Here is a 16,805-nt window from a genome sequence, read left to right as displayed (position 1 = left end):
TCTCATTTCATTCAGGTGAGATGAATCCATGACTGAAGGTTGTCAGGAGATCAACATGGACTGAGGAGTTGTTTTTTGTCATTGTACATTTTACATCAGTATCACAAGTATTAGACTTAATCTCGAGCTCCCACCAACCACGTGAAGTTACCTAGCTGCAGGGTATCTCTGCAAATAGTCTCTCTCTTGTAGTGTTTAATCATATGATAAAGTAGCTTCATTTAGGATGAAATCTTTTTTTTTCCTCAGGTAACACTTCAGACCACTCAACAAAACACAAAACACAATATTTGTTTTTATTTTATTATTGTTGTAATTACAGTGCAATAAACATCCAAGTGATGTTTGGAACGGCTTCAACCCAGGACAATGAAAGTGTCCCCTAGACCAAGGCGTGTTACTTCAGTTTTGGGTGGGTTTTCACTTGAGCGCCGCCTCTCTCATTTTCTGGTACGCAGCCTCATCCTGCCTGAACATTTTCAGCTCCTGCTCTGTCTGCATGCGCATAGCCTGCAAAAGTAAACATGCTTTGTCCCGGGATTCTAAAGGTCACCATGAAGACTCCCTCATGAGATCTGAAATGGTAGTTACCTCCAGGTCCCTGGTGATGGCGTGGTTGGGTCCGTGGGTGACCATTAAGATAGCGTAAGCCTCACAGATCAGTAGGTGGCCTGCTTCGATCTGGCCGGCGTGCCAGTGTGTGACGCCAGCACGCATAATGGCCATGCCCAGTTGCGCGTTGTTGTGGTGGTACAGCTTCCTGATAGAGGGAAAAACGGATTTATAACTAGAAAGGGAAAGTCACATCCATGCCAATTTTGGATAAGATAAACCAGAATGTTACGTGTGTGTGTAAGGTCAGAGTGGGAAACTCGTGCAAATACAGACTACACCCACACTCACTCATCTCCTCCGTGAAGAATGGAACATGTTCAGAAATCCCATTTCTACTGCAGGTATCTTTGTCCCCCTCACCACTTACTTGTATCCGTCCACCATCTTCCGGGAGAACTCGGCAGCTTCAGTGAAGCATCGTATGTAAGACAGCACCTCACTGGCCACACTGAGAACTCGGAGCTTGTGCAGGTGGGTGTCGGCCAGGACATTCTCCTGCTTCTCCAGACACTCCCGACTCAGCTTAACCACCTGAGGGAGGTCCAGGATACAAGATGACTTGGAGCAATCGTGGATCACCAACAAGAGGAGTGCAGATGAACCTCAAGATATTCTCCATCACCACGGAATCTCTCAATCTTCTCCAGACTCTCTTCAGTGAAGGCCATCACTTCCTTCACCTTGTCAGCTGGTGCCTGTGCATCATGACTCACTGTCCGTCACATAACAAAGTGATACCTATTAACAAGCTTGGACTCACCTTGCTGCCTTCTCCGGCTGCTGCCATCATCTGGTCATCCTTCAGGTGCTGGCTGCAGTGCTGGCAGGTGCAGTCAAAGTGGAAATGCTCCTTCAGCTTCCTCTGGCGGTCAGCAGAGAGACTCAGGAAGTCCACGTAGCTGACGGTCAGCTCCTCTCCTTCTGAGACTTTCTCCAGAGCCCGCAGCTCGATCCTGGCAAAGGTGGCAAGGGCTTGGTCATCCCTCTGGCCCAATTACACGGTAGTTACTCCTACACATTCGCTTTGATCATGAGCGGCACAGTCAAATCTATCTGCCGCCACCACGAAAAGTGAAGTTTGAAAATTCTTGGCACCATTATGCGGCATCGATTGCTGGCTGCACTGAGGTACTACTCCACCTTCCATACGTACCTTCTCTGAGAATGTAGAGCAGGGTTCATAGCCGACTGGCTGCAGAGAAAAAACAACAGCAGTGAATAGACAGGTTGACTCTAAGTGGTAAGGATCTCTAAGGCAATTGATTTGCAATGATTTTGTTTTTTGTTGTGTTTTACAGGTTTATATTTATGCTAACAAATCTAAATTTATTTCTTCACTGTTATAATATATAATCACCATAAACAATCAGTATCACATTACATATCACTTAGCTAAGCAGTAATTGTTTGCAACAATGAGTAGTTTTCAAATTTGTGGCCGCTAGGTGGCAGCAACGAAAAGTATAACCAGGACAATAAGAACCCAGAGATACGCGGTTCCAGATCGATGGACTAATAGTCATCGGGTACGTAGCTTTAGCTTTACATTCTCGGTAAGTAATGTGTTTTAAATACATTCTATCAGATCACATCGTGATAATCATGTAAATATATGCGTGTTTAGTGTAGAATATTTATGGCGAATTTTGACGAAACGGGTCTGCGTCGTCACGCGCCGCTGGTGTAGTGGTAACATGCAAGATTCCCATTCTTGCGCTCCGGGTTCGATTCCCGGGCGGCGCAGGTCTTTTTAGATAATTGAAGCACAATGTTTGGCTGGTCAATATGTTATCTTGGTGAATAAATACACGAGGGTAACACTTATTACAGTTCAACGCTTCAATGGCAGAATGATTCCGTCTCGATTGAATGTTTCCGTTGCTGGTCCCATCCGCAACGCAAACGTCTCCAGCGAACATGACGCTCCATTTCAAAGCTTCATTCAAACTCGAAAGGCATCAAGGTTTACCTCATTGTATCATAGTTGGCTTAACACTAACTGAAGTATCAAATAAATGTACACACACTAAGGATTACTACTGCAATGAAGCGAGCTGAATAAGTGAATGTTAAAGTTTGTCTGTAAACTCCACAGCTAAAATAAAGTGATGCATTTTCAGGTGAATCACCACATGGTGTTCTTCCCTACAAAAAAACTGTTGGCTGGTTTCACTGAGCAGAAACTGGCAGATTATCAACAATACATAACGTTTTTAATGATACAATACGTATGATTTATGTTGGAGTAAATGTTGAAGTAATGTTTGTATTCCCATATTATAGGCCTTGGGTATTAGATCTGATCACCTACTTGCCATGGTTGAGGATGACGGTGCAGTTGGGCCAGCAGTCGTGGTTGACCAGACACAAGTTTGGAAAAAGTCCCACGCCGACAGCCTGCAGGCCTCTCTGGTCACTCAGAGTGAATCCATTACACTTGATCTATGGAGTGAGGTGCAAAGAAGAATCGTGATGCTCTCCCTCATCTTTGTTGATATGCAACGTGATGAAATCATTCTCACAATGCCAAAGATGTGTGAGATGTAGTCAGTGGTGTGCTTTTTTCTTCCGTAGGACCAGTACTCCTGGAAGCTGTGGACATCAGTCTGCAGCTTCTTCAGGTCGTCCTCTGCCAAGTCGGCTACGTGGTCCTCCAGTTGGTCCACTGAGACCAGCTGAGTGTCCGTCACAATTCCTGTGTCTTTGTGAATCCGCCACAGGACCCGAGCGGCCAGACTGAGACAAAAACCCAAGCTTTAGGATCCCCACGATTGTTCAAACACCGAGGACGAGTTTGGCGGCATCTTACCGGACACTCTCACTGGGGACCTTGCCGACCTTCCTGATAGCGCCACACTCCTGCTTGTGTTCGTTCCAGCATGCTGTCTGGCAGGTGCGGTCACAGTAGTGAGCAAACTTACACTGACCACAGCGGTGCAGGTTGGGCTGACGGCGAAAACAGCTGTGGCACACCTGAGACGCCAGACTAAGAACATATGACACAGTATCACAAAGACACCTCAAAGACACTTGTCAGAAAATATTGTCACATTCAAACATCGCAATACTTGATTCCACAGTATTGTAGTGATGTATGTTTACTGAAATATCGCAACACTTGATGCGTGATATTATCTTGATATTTCAAATTTTATATTTAATCAATAGTTACTTGGATATGCTGGTGCATTTGTGACTTGTTTAGTAACGTTTTCCTTTTGCACACTGTAGTTGATTCAGTGAGAGATTCATTCCCCTGTTGGGCTGCAAAATATAACAGTCAGACAGTCTAACTGGACAAAACAATAAACCTGTTTCCATGCACATGATATTGCACTGCAGAAACTGATTTGCCCCCTTAAAATGATGGCGGTTATTTCAGTATATTACAGAACTTTACAGCATCATAATATATTGCAATGTATCACCACTCTAGTATCGGTATTGTATCGCATGACACCTGCCAATAATCAGCCCTACTCAGTATAGGGGCTCATTTTCTACAGAGTATCACCCACATAGTGACTCGTGTTTGCTGCAGTATTTGTTGTTGTTCCTGCTCACTATGTAGCTAAAGCCTTTCCTCTTTAGATTTTATCTTCCACCCCAGTTCAGCCAGGTAAGAGCTGACTCAGCACTTTTACGACGTGTGCATTTACCAGACGAGATTCAACAAATCTCTTCTCAGCCTACACTTAAGCGTGTCCTCACAGTGAGAACAAGTGATCACACGCCTGACGTACGACACTTGAACGACCTTCAAATGCATTTCAGTTGATGCTTGTTTGCTAATTCTTGGGAGTCCAACTCAGTGTCTACACTTCTGATTATTATTAGAAGTGACGTCATAAAAGCTTGGTGATGTAACCCGAGGAATGATATTGGGATGGATGATGCACCGCACAAGTAATGCCACTGACACTGACTTCATGGAGTGACCTTTTAATGTTGGTTAACTATTGTCTCGGTGGATGAAGAAGTGACTTTTGAGCTCTAAGGGAGAGGAACATGTATTAACCATTCCTTTTTATCCTGCTGCGAGGACCATGTGGGGTATTAGTTTGTTTTTCTTTTCAACCTCAGTTGCTGGCTTTGCTGAAAAATGATGATGTCCTCAAACTCAAACTTTTGGATGAACAAAACTGTGAATTTCATCTTGTCAAAAATGTCAAATGTTTGTCACCGTGTTTGTGTGGGAAAATATGCAATGTCATCCCTCAGCAGAATTGTGACATCAGATTTCTTTGGGACGTTCACTGTCCAGTCTGTTGGTAAATGTCCTTTGTTCTGGATCGATTTGTTTTGATACAGTCACACGCTAAATCTGAAACACCACCATCACGATGAGGCATGAGCTTTTCAATCGAGTACATCCGCACATTTTATTTCAAGCCAGTCACACACTCTTCATGCGCTCGCTCTCACATGTGTCACAAGGATTAGTTTTCAGGTGCATGTCAGGGTTAGAGCTGGAGGCTCACAGCCCGGACCCATTCCAGCGCAAGCTAACCTAACGTTTTCCTGCCATTATTTGTTATTGTCTCTTTGTGTGGTCTCCACTCTCTGATCCAAGCGTGTTCCTCATATTTTGTGTGATATTCGTTTGGAAATGTCTTGATCTCTCTGCACCATGAGACCAAGAAAACACATCACAAAGTTGAGGTTTGAATCTTTTGTGGAAAAGTTTTTCTACAGCTCATGTCAGAGATGTTTAACACAAGCCGCCTTGTGTAATAAGCAGATAAATTAATTTTCCACACAGGTCAACTAACAATCTGTGGAATCAAATTTTCCGCTGTTTGTATGCTGATACCAAACAGAAGCATACAGTGTGTGACTGAGCTCAGTTCAGTGTGTAAACATTTGTCCAGCGCTCTGTTCCGTCTGTCCCCAAGACAGAGAGCAGAGGAGAACTGAAGGACTGGACTCGACGCTCCTCGACACGCGCCAGTTCTTTTCACTCAGATCCTTGTCCTACTATATACAGTCCCATCAACCGGATTCTAAATCTGTCAGCGGGATTGCAACAAAGACGCCCAGATGTTTCCAGCTCTCATTCTTATAATTTCAACATCCTAAATGACAAGTTGCTTAGTATGGTGTGAAGCAATTCGTGTACTGAGTCAGTTCACACCCAGTCTTATTGGTTTAAAATCCCAATTCAAGAGAGATTCCAAGGACTGCAACAGTGTTTGCGCCCTTTAAACTGAGCTGTCTGTACTTTACTACACATGCAAAATACTCATTGAAAATTTGTCAGAGCTTGGTGCTGACTGTAGCCTTACAACAACATAAGTTTGAATTCAGTTTCACACTACTTTGAGTTTGGAGTAGATCCTTTAAGAGTGGAGTCCAAAAACATACAGGCTTATTGATGTCTTTAGATTATATATGAGTCCAGTACATCAGTTTTCACCTTTATATTTGTCATACATCAATGCTAAGTTATCAACTTGTATTTTCCAATGTTTTCCATTCCATGTATTGACACCATGTGAACTCAAATTAGTTTGAAGGTTCTGACGTTTCTTTCAGTTCTCCTCTTGAAAACTGATCCAGCAACGCAATGCTGTAATTTGCCTGACCCGCTGATGTCATGGACAGAGAAATGAGGTCACCGCGGAGAAGGACGCAGTCATGGGGAACCAGCACTCATCTGATGAAGCACACCCGCATTTCGTGAAAGCATGCTGGCTGAGAAACGATAGAAAAACCATTGCCCCACCTGTCAAACACCACAGCAGAAAAGCTGGCCTCAGAAAAGACCACGTCCCCAGCATTGAGCTCCTTGGTGGCCCTCAGGCCGCGGCCCTTCTTCCCAGCATCAAAGAGTTGAGCACTGTCCATGTTCCCCACAGTCATTGTTCTGGCCCAACAAAACACGAGGACGAGACAAGAGGAAGAGAAGCTGCAGATGGTGGGACGGGCCGAGGGCTGAAGTGGCTAAACAAGCCGCAGGGAGTGGAGCTACTCAAGAAAGTCTCATACACATTCTCAAGCAGCTCCCAGTCCCGCACCCAGCTACCTGTTGCCAAAAATACATTTTCCCCCTCTAGGGGTTGAACCTCCACCCCACAGTGGGAGAGGATACCAGCAGTTGGAGATGTCGAGGTCTGGTGTGGATGTCATCATGGTGGAGCTGTCCCCTTGTTTGGGTTCCTTTCCCCCAGAGGTATTTTGGTCTGGGGCAGCTGCCACTGTCTGTCAGTGGCACATGACTGTTACTCAGTTTGGCCAGAAGGGGTCAGCAGTTGCGGTTTCAGTGTCACGACACATCTGCAGAAAAACAAGGGCTCGTTTGTGGTTGAATTTATTTACTTGAACTCATGATATTCGCAGGGGCATCGTGATTATTTTATATAATAAGTTTCATAACAAGACACTGAACAGGCTAAAGTTTATACTCTGAGTTTTACCAAAATTGATTCTAAGACATGATTTAAGAGTTACACACACGCAAAGACAAATAACATTTTCACAAGGTGTTATTTTTCACATTTAATTTTAATACTGTAGATTGGAATGCACATTACATTGACTACACATTTTCCAGAGAGCGATAATAAGAAGAGAGGAAGGCAGCACAAGTAACAGAATTATTTAGGCAGGCACAGGGTGTACACTTCACATTTTGACTGACTCGTGCACCTGAGCCAACAATTTGTCACTTTACCAAATGTATTCATACAAAAATATGACCAAGAAAATAATATCCTTTTTATATCCTCATTCTGTATTTCCAATGCTTACAATCACAAAGACAAATCTTGCACATATTTTCAGCCCCAACCATCTCATTGGTATAAAAGCATAAAATAAGTAACTTTGTGAAATATGTGCTCATAAACTTTCACACCATACTTACTGTAACTGCAACGTGACATGTAAATACAAACTAATCTCAGTCAACGTCTGCCTGGCTAACTGTTGCTGTCAATGAAACACTTGAGTGTTTTGGGCGGCAGCCTGGCATCTTTTACACTGGAACAGGTTGTTCATTAATGCATCTCACTGATCAGACTGTCCTCCAGATTTACTTAAACAAGCACAAAACGCTCATTTAATTAGTTGGTGTTAAACTCTCTGCACTGAAGAGACCATGACAACCAGTCAACCAATGACTTTGGTAAAAATACAATTGGCACTTATCGAAGCCTCACTTGATGAGGTGGCAGTTTTAACCCAGCAAAGCCCTGAATCTCTGAGCATGATCCCCATGTGCCCAGAGAAATTACACTTTATCAGAGTGTGACAACCAAAAAGGCACATTTCAAGTGCAATTTTCCACTTTCAAAGCTAGAATTTTACACAGGGATTTGAGCTGTCAACCTGCAGTGTCCTAAGTCAAGACAGGGCAATGTGCTAGTGATAAAAAAAATTGAACAACCGACCCTTGCGGAAGCCTGTGGAATGTTGAGAGGAACATGAAAACATGAGGGTGATGTCTGGTCAGAGGACGGTCACAACTTTCACACAACTCTAGCTGCAGCTATATAACTGGCAAGGTTTTCACAGATATGTGTTTTTGTAAATGCTGAAGAATTATTATAGCCTATGATAATCCGCTCGCTAGCCTGATATTACATATAGAACATTTTGACACTTCACTCACTCTTTGACATTAAGATTTTGCAACAGTAAATAAGATCATGAGCTGATGTCAGATGATCGAAGATGCTACAACTAGCTACAGAGTTGTGCAGTGAATAAAAGATTCAATTAAGAACATTAATCAAAAAGAAGCAGATACACGGAAGCACCAATGTCGTCGTGCTTACGGGTCGAAAACGTCAACATGAGCTCCTGATGCGTAGCTGTCTTCCAACAGCAACTTGAGCATTTTAGCGCAGGAGGTTTCGCAGGTGAGGAGCTTCCTATTTTCAGTGAGGTCAATGCAGAGATCTTTCAGCCCCGGATCTGCTGTCATGGTTTTGGCCGTTACCATCATGTCGGTGTCCAGAGGTCCTGGTGAGAAACCAGAGGAGATTTAATGTAAAAATGTGATGAAATAATGTAGAAGGAAAGATGCCTGAGCCAAGGAAACAACGGTCAGCAAATGGTGAAAATGTTGAGTCAGCACCTCATCCTATGGATTAAAGCCATTTCAATAGATGAATTAACACAATTTGTTTGAGCTCATAAGTATTTCTGAAATGTATTTCTCGAGCATTAAAATTTTTAAGTCTGTTTACTTGATGCAAGTATATAGACTGGTACCAGCGACAGTACTGGGGGGCGGGCTCAGACTCAAGACTGCATTTCCTAGATCCTGTCTTGGTCTCAACCGATCTGGAGTCAGGATTTCTTACTGTGAAACGTTCGAAGTCAAAAGTGATATTGGAGAGTTCAAATGCAACTCATTTTGTCTTGAAAACTGCCGATATGAGCCAATATATTTCACCGTCAGACTTACTAAACCAATAAGTAGCTTCCCTTGTGTGTGTTTGTACTTGAACATGTTATCACAGTATAAATAAAAACATTTTAGCTCTTCATTCAGTGAAGACCCCAAAGCTCCGCCCATTAGTTCCCCCATCGATGTGACCATTAATCTCAAGGTTCTTAGAAAGGCTTGAATGAAGAGATAAACCCACATTCTAAAAAACAGACCACAGTGCTATGTTTCCTGTTTCATCATAACTCCACCTAGTAGTTAGTGATGCAGCTGGTTGCCCCACCTGGAGCGTAATTCAACACCCGCACATCAGGTTCCTCTTCAGCCAGAACTTTGAACATCATGTCTCGCGCAGCCTTCCCAGAGCAGTACAGCACCCAGGAGGGATAAGGCCTGATACCGCAGAGGGAGGAGATGTTGACCATAGTGCGTCGCCGATTTGGACTCTTTGGGAAAGCCTGCAGGATTCCGGACGTGAGGCATAAGGCTGAGGTGACATTAAACGACCAGTAGGAGTCCACTTCAGCCATATCTGTGAAGCTCCGGAAGTAGCGGGACACATCGCCAAGACAAGCTGAGGAAGGAAAGAATGAAAACTATTGTTACAGAATTGATGAAACACTTTCATACATACGATCAAACATATTTGAAGTGTCGCTTTGTGTTAGTTAAACTTCCCTTGTCATACGATAGATACTGCTCTTTGAAGAGTGGTATGGCCAAAGTCCGGAAAGGAGTTGTTTGCATTTGGCTAAATACACACGTCATGGCCCCACGATAATAACTTCCAGAATTTCCTCTGGAGTTCTGCCCCAGAGCCACAAATTCCCACCCCCTAAATTTGGTATGGAAATGTAAAACATACATGAAAATTGGAGATTCATGATTCAAATTTCTTCTGTTTTCATTTAAATACAACAAAGTAATGGGAATGTTGTGTTTATCCTCATCGAGGTGTTGCTGGGATCACATGAGGTACAAAGCATAACAATGGTTAGTTTTAATGTGTCACAACTTAACTTGGCTTTTCACACTTCAGGAAGCGAAACTTGCAGCATCCGGCAAATTATCTTGACTTGACCTTTATGCTCCATTTTTTTTAAATAGAGGAATAACAGACCACAGATTTCACGGTGTATAAATATAGTTGCGGTTTAGAAAAAGAAAAGTAAAATATGTCCCCAAATAAAAAACCTCTGAACAGAGCAAATCTATCAGAAATAGTGAAATTTCATTGGATTTTTATAAGAGGCCAGGGTCTTAAAGGGCAGAAATTATGTGCACTGATCCCTCATTCCGCTCCTTTTCCATTTCGGCATCATGTCAGTAGAAATATTGACTGAGTTGTATGCAATGTAACGACTAAGAAGCAATGTGATATAACGTTACTCATCTTTCTTGTAATGAAACACGTTTCATGACGACTGAAATAAACACTCTTTTATGCAGCTGTGCTTCTAACGCTGTTCAATGTGGTACTCCATCCAATGTAATAACTACATGTGAGTGACTATGAACAAGTTATAAAGTACATTTTATGTAAATATTAGTTGAAATTTCTGAGTCTACAGATAATTTAGTTTGCTTTATATGTAGGGTGTATTTATGGATATTTAAGCATTTGTCATCAGTTGATCTGTGAAGTAGAGTCACCTATGACCCTCAGTAAAAAAAAAAAAAAACAACCATGGACATATTCGTATGATTATATAATAATAATAATAATAATAATCGTACCAGCGTTGTTAATAAGTATGATGTGCTCAATTCCCTCGACGAATGTCTCCTTGGCGGCTTTGACGACGCTCTCCACTCCGTCCATCAGAGCCAAATCGGCCGCCACGCAGCAGATCACCAGGTCGCCTTTGCCCCCGTCAGCCTCGGTCAACTCCGCTTTCAGAGTCCGAAGCCCCTCAGCCGAGCGAGCCGCCAGGACAAAGGCCGACCCGGGCTTCAAGACCCGAGAGATCGTCTTCGCTGCAGCCCGACCGAATCCCCTGGAGGCTCCGGTGATGATGCACAGGGCTCGGCCCAAGTCGGCGTTGTTATCGGCCTGCATGATGCTGCAACTGACGGACTGAAGTGGCGCAACCGACTGTGTGTGAGTTCACTAGCGACGGCTCGCTCTTCTTCGTGGAGGTGGGCGAGTCTAGTTACTTGTCGCCATCTCCCGGTGTTAGGCTCATTTGCACAACCAGTGACAAGCACGGGACTGTTGACCGCGAGGCTGGTTCAAATGTTTTTGCCAAGATGACGCAGTGTAAAACTCTGGGGACGCTAGATGCTTTTAAAAACTTATCCATGTTAGTTGAATTCTAGTTTTCACGTTCATTACACTGACACTGTGTATGAGATGCCAATAGGATGCAAAACCTATGGTGGTCATGTGACTAGGGTTAAACGCAGGCCTGTTTAGTCTGTTATTCTTGTCCGTCGAAATTGATGATGGATTACTGAATGTGGCCCAGCGACCTCTCCCACATGAAATGTACTCAGTGCATACTCCTGTAGTACAAAGTCTTATGTCAGCGCGTCAACTTTTGCGCTTTTGCACAGGATGTTAAAAGGACACGTGTAGTCCATGGATGTAGATTATCCAACATTGTGTTGTGCTCTTTGAAATGTTTATTGAAGTCAATCAACGATCAAATACGGTATCAACACTTTATTATCATTATTGGCTCCACATTCATGAGTGATGAGTTTTCACAACGTTGTCTTGTACCAGCACTGTCCAAAGCCCCAGATAACAAGAGGATATCGAATCAATGTTGAATGTGTTGCCAACATTGAAACAACGTTGAAATTTGAACCAATTCTGACCATAAAATTGATATAATTCAGCGTTGAATCAGTGTTGATTTTCCAACAATTGACCAAAGTCCAGTGTGGAATCAATGACATTTGCTATCTAAGGCGAGGACTGTTCTGCGAGACGCTGAACAGGAACATAATACTAAGCGCTAGGGAGGTCTGATATTGAAAATATAAAGCACACCTTAATAAGATAGCAGTGACTGACACACAGTTAAACTCTTGCTGCTTCACACACCGAAGGCTTGCAGGGGTTGTATTTAGCAGTCAGCATCATTCCGCTGAATAGCATTGCTAGTAATATATAGTGTATTTTACGATTTACAGTGCTGATGGGCCACAAATAAAAGTCGGAGGGAGTGAGTTGTATGAAATCTGATCAAGGGCATGAAATTGCAGCCACAAAACAACACAGCATACCTCATATAACTGCACCCAAGCCCAATATAGCTCATAACCCGTTTATATCCACAACTTATATCTGTATCAAATATACTCCTATTTCAAATTTGTCAAAGTTTAAACACAATATAGTGTAGAGGGATGGTTTATCTTACTGATCATCTTAACAACAGTAAATGGCATATAGATATAGATATATACAGAAAATGAAAATCACAACACAGTTTAGAAAAGAATGAATGGAATACCAGAAGACTAACGTTACCATTCAGGAAACCGTGGTGGTTCATTCTTGCAATTTCAGGGTCCATCACATGCTTGACTCTCTGTGACCATGCTTGTCATTTTCAAAGTCACTATCCTGCGAGATGAGCTTGTACGGCTTCTTTCTCTCTTTCTCCTCCAGCACTGAGTTTCCCATCTCCACGTCTTTGCTGCGCAGCTCGTGACGAGATAGGAACTCCACGATTCCGGCTCCGATAGAATCGCCCAGTACGTTTGTTGTGGTGCGCAGACGGTCCCTGAAGACAAGAACAAATCCGTCTGAAGCATCTCACGTGATGTGCTGGCGACCTGCCTAACATTCGATGAACAATTTGCAAATAACAATAAGCTTTTAACTGGCTCATTGTGATTACCACTCTGTCCTTAAAATCCCCAACAGTCTTCTCCTGTCGTCAGAAGGGCTGTCATGGATATTTAACTCACCCATTACCCCACTTAGCTGACTAAGGCTGGGAAGGATATTCTGACTGAAATAATTAATTGGGAAAACCTAATTATGTTTCTATGTTAGAACGCAGAGAAAATTCAAAAGAAAAAAAAGGAGGATATGGAACGAGCCTCCCGGGACGAAGGACAAGTATGTCACTAGGTGGTAGTAAAACTGGAGCTGCGTTTGACCTTAATAATGATGGCGACGCTTCATTACTGTCTCATCAAAGTGGAGTTAAAATAGACATCTGGCGCTGATGCTTACAGGAACCAATCCACCGCAATAATGAGGGTGATGTCATCAGTAGGAAGCCCCACAGAGGTCAGTACTATCACCATAGTGACCAGGCCTGCTTGAGGGATACCAGCGGCACCAATGCTGGCAGCTGTGGCTGTGATGCTTGACAGAGCAGACAATGGATATTAGAACAAGTGTTTTTGTTTTAGTTTTTTTAAAGCAGAATATCTCCTGACCTGATGGTGATGATCTGCCCAAAGTTCATGTCCATGTTGTTGACCTGGGCAATGAAGATGGCCGCCAGAGCTTCGTAAAGTGCTGTTCCATCCATGTTTATCGTGGCACCCACAGGCAAAACAAACCTTGTGATGCGCTTGTCGATTCTGTTGTTTTCCTCCAGACATTTAAAGGTGACCGGCAAGGTGGCTGAGCTGGGAGCGCACCAGATATGTTACAAGGATTTCATGGCAAGTGAGGAGCTGCTTTGCTATGTCATCAGTCATAAAAGAGAGATCATAACATGACGGGACGTTGAGATTTAAAGTACAGAGGGAGTCACTAAAACCTCAATTTCTGTCAACTCAACAGCAGAGTGGTGTCAGACCCACCTTGAGGAGGTTCCCAGGGCTGTTATGAGAGCCTGGAGAAGACCAGCGATGAAGATGAAGGGGTTTTGACGTGTGATGACAAAGTACAGAGTGGGCAAGATGATGATGGCGTGGATCATCAATCCAATGATGACGGTGATGGTGTACATGCCCAGCTGACCGCCCATCTGAGTCAGATCATCCATCTCTACTATCTTTCCTGCTATCAGGAACAAGATGCCAATGGGGGCGTACCTGATGTCATAAGAGGAAATAGTTAAATGAGGGGCTGCTGGTCCAGCCTGCAACGAAATCAAGATCTTACCACATGATGATGGCTACAAGGCGCATGATGGCCTCGTTGAGGCTGTCGAAGAAGTCTCTCAAGAGTTGGCCCTGCTCCTTCATGTTCCCGATTATCAGTCCGAAACACATGGAGAAGACGACCAGCCCCAGAGCGTTGACCCCATACACCTGACCTGGTATGGGGATCACCTCCTCTCGCGTGAGCTCCATCACCTCCTGGGTGCCGTTGGTTGAGTTGAACAAGGTGTCGTTGACTGTCACAGTCACGTGGACCGCGCGCTTCCCATACTTGGTTTTGAACTGAATTGTAAGAGATGAAGGCACATGTCGGAGCAGGAACACTGTAAGCTTAATTCATTGATCTGCTTACCTGCTGTGTGCAAGCTTGCACCAGGTTGGGGGGAAACATGTTCCTGAAGCGACAACAAAGCTCAGACGTCATGATCAAACTTTGCTCTTCTTTCGCCCTTTTATGCTCATACGATTCTCTACCTGATCAGATCCAAAAAGGCATCAGCAGGACTGACTTGCTCGATGGTTTGCTGCTTCCCAAACTCCTCCTTGGATCCTTTTCCGGGGTGGATGATTAGAACAATTAATATTCCGATGAAGACGGCGATGAAGGTTGTTGTCATGTAATAAATGACCGCTCTGATTCCCATCTTCCCTGAAGCTTTGCTGTCCAGTGCTGCCATCCCTGATGAAGAAAAATGAGTATTTCATGTTGCTATTTTCAGCATGTGTGGAACACAATGAAGATTTGAAACTATCATAAATGTTTCTAGATGTATATCTTTAAGCACAGCAACTATTAATCATTAGGTCTGGGATGAAATCTGTATGTTTTACATGTGTGATGTCTTGTTACACACATGATTTCATGATGATTTTGGTGTATTTTGCAGCATTGTATCATCTCATACTACATCTACTATACTATATTGCCAAATATTTTACCTTAAACAGAATGAAAATGTTCCATTCTATTATATCCACTATATATTCTATTCTGAGTCTCAGATGGAGATGCAAGGTCTTGACTGTTACCTCTGTTTTCTATTCATGTCAAGCGTTTTTCCAAAAATTTAATTCTACTAAGAAAAAAAGAATGATAATAAGTAAAGAATGTCTTTTGTACTAATGGGGTTTGGCAGTCAGTAGATGATGTATGTATGATGTACTTATAATTATGATGTTGTATAATTACCTACAAAACTCACAAAACGTCAGAATCATGTACCTGTAATTAGACTGGAGACCAGCAGGGGCAGCACTAGCATCTGAAGCATCCTCATCAACAGCTCACCAGGGAATGAAAAGTACTTGATTTCTCGATAGGTCATCTTGTAGGGACGCAACGCGAAGCCCAGAATAATCCCTGTGGAGAGAATTATCGCTTGGGATTTATTTCGCTTTCTTCTAACTATCCAGATCATTTATCGGATGTTCGATACGAACCCACAACAACTGCACAAACTGTAAAAAGCACAAATGCATTTTTCTTGAGGAAAGCTTGGATGTCCTCTTTGGATATCTCCTCCACTTTCCTCTTGGCCTTCATGGTGCGGATGTGTATCCCTTCCCTGATCCGCTGCATCCTGCTGGAGGGAACCAAAGGGTTCGGGTTAATGTGAAAGCAGAGGTTAAAGTGCAGAAGTCGGCATAGTTTGGTGAAGGATATCATTTCTGCAGCTCGACTTTTAGATGTTTTGGCAGGGGACATTACACCCCACTTCCTCAGTGAGTGTTGCCACATCACAGCCTTGCCATTATGAAATACATTTCTGAGCCATTAACCTCGATGTGTTTTTGGAGCCCAAAAACAGACACCAGCACACGTGAACTACTGCTGCGACTGTTACTACCACAAATGCTGCTGATAATAATAGTTAACATCAGTAGAATATTTAAATAGCGCCAATAACATATAGTTTTGATGTTAAGCTAAAATTTAAATACCGTTTTATGTAGACAGAGTAGTCCTGACCAAATTTTAGCCTTTTCTTCGAGCTTGGACCCATCTGAAGAGCCTGACTTGCATGGGTGGGTCAACATGTCTATGATGTTGCCTGGCACCAGCCCAAATGGTGTTTTTTTTTTAAATAAAATTTCAAAAACGGACCGCAAAGAATTCTGTGAAGCAAAAACCTGAGCGATGCGACATTAGTACGAGTGAGAAGCCTGACTGCTGAGTTCAAGATCAGATGAAGTGATAGTGATGAGGAGGTAGTTACAGTAGTAAAGATGTGTAGGGTTTGTGACTTTCATATGGAAACTTAATATAAAAAGTTTGACGCATGCAGATGGTCAGCTGTCCCATGGCTCAGTCAGTCATCAGAAATACAGAATGTATCGATCACCTACCTTTGCTTGGAATTCTTGAATAGAACGGTGAGTGAATGAAGCGACTCCTTCTCCAAATTCACAGTAGTGCATCGGAGAGGAAGAACTCACCTGCACATGAAAAAGTGACACTGGCCTCAGAAAAGAGAGAGAGGAGGGAGGTAGAAGAGAGGAGGGAGAAGACAGCGGAGACCAATTTGAGTCTGGTCTTCCTATTTGCCAGTAAGCCCTGAGACGTCTGCAGAAAGGTACTGCAGACTTTTAAAGGAAACTTCAAAAACTGCGGAATTATAAAGTAAAACAATAAGTAAACCAAACCTGTCTGTACTGTTCTTCTGTTGTGTTTTCAGAACATGTTTCTTAAATCAGGAATTTAATTTTCGCCACTAAC

General features: G+C 43.1%; 3 protein-coding genes, 1 long non-coding RNA gene and 1 other non-coding gene across 5 annotated transcripts; 2 read left to right on the top strand and 3 right to left on the bottom strand.

Annotated features, from left to right (window-relative positions):
- Positions 1-353: 353 nt before the first annotated feature.
- Positions 354-6,885, bottom strand: smyd1a (SET and MYND domain containing 1a). The gene is made up of 10 exons (XM_053883534.1): positions 6,341-6,885; positions 3,425-3,601; positions 3,138-3,351; positions 2,927-3,057; positions 1,769-1,807; positions 1,376-1,568; positions 1,218-1,310; positions 983-1,146; positions 592-760; positions 354-510 (listed from the first exon to the last, which is right to left on the bottom strand). Exons 1-10 carry the CDS (start codon positions 6,475-6,477, stop codon positions 421-423), a joined length of 1,407 nt encoding a protein of 468 aa, XP_053739509.1. The 5' UTR covers positions 6,478-6,885; the 3' UTR covers positions 354-420.
- Positions 2,288-2,358, top strand: trnag-ccc (transfer RNA glycine (anticodon CCC)). Its single transcript has one exon. It is a non-coding gene; the product is annotated as a tRNA-Gly (tRNA).
- A 103-nt stretch (positions 6,886-6,988) lies between the features above and the next one.
- spra (sepiapterin reductase a) lies at positions 6,989-11,141 on the bottom strand. Its single transcript, XM_053865104.1, has 3 exons — positions 10,748-11,141; positions 9,294-9,584; positions 6,989-8,580 (listed from the first exon to the last, which is right to left on the bottom strand). The coding sequence occupies exons 1-3, from the start codon at positions 11,067-11,069 to the stop codon at positions 8,390-8,392; spliced, it is 804 nt and encodes a 267-aa protein (XP_053721079.1). The 5' UTR covers positions 11,070-11,141; the 3' UTR covers positions 6,989-8,389.
- LOC128758779 (uncharacterized) lies at positions 10,849-16,485 on the top strand. Its single transcript, XR_008414545.1, has 3 exons — positions 10,849-11,111; positions 13,579-13,649; positions 13,767-16,485. It is a non-coding gene; the product is annotated as an uncharacterized LOC128758779 (long non-coding RNA).
- Positions 11,670-16,563, bottom strand: LOC128758740 (excitatory amino acid transporter 1-like). The gene is made up of 10 exons (XM_053865027.1): positions 16,436-16,563; positions 15,530-15,672; positions 15,312-15,449; positions 14,564-14,768; positions 14,442-14,484; positions 14,091-14,371; positions 13,787-14,020; positions 13,415-13,609; positions 13,206-13,340; positions 11,670-12,747 (listed from the first exon to the last, which is right to left on the bottom strand). Exons 2-10 carry the CDS (start codon positions 15,666-15,668, stop codon positions 12,537-12,539), a joined length of 1,581 nt encoding a protein of 526 aa, XP_053721002.1. The 5' UTR covers positions 15,669-15,672; positions 16,436-16,563; the 3' UTR covers positions 11,670-12,536.
- Between the last annotated feature and the right edge of the window lie 242 nt (positions 16,564-16,805).

Source organism: Synchiropus splendidus, chromosome 1 (genome assembly GCF_027744825.2).
Source record: "Synchiropus splendidus isolate RoL2022-P1 chromosome 1, RoL_Sspl_1.0, whole genome shotgun sequence".
NCBI classification, from domain to species: domain Eukaryota; kingdom Metazoa; phylum Chordata; class Actinopteri; order Syngnathiformes; family Callionymidae; genus Synchiropus; species Synchiropus splendidus.
The sequence above is the reverse complement of the archived record's forward strand: the minus strand, read 5'-3'. Positions and strand labels throughout refer to the sequence as shown.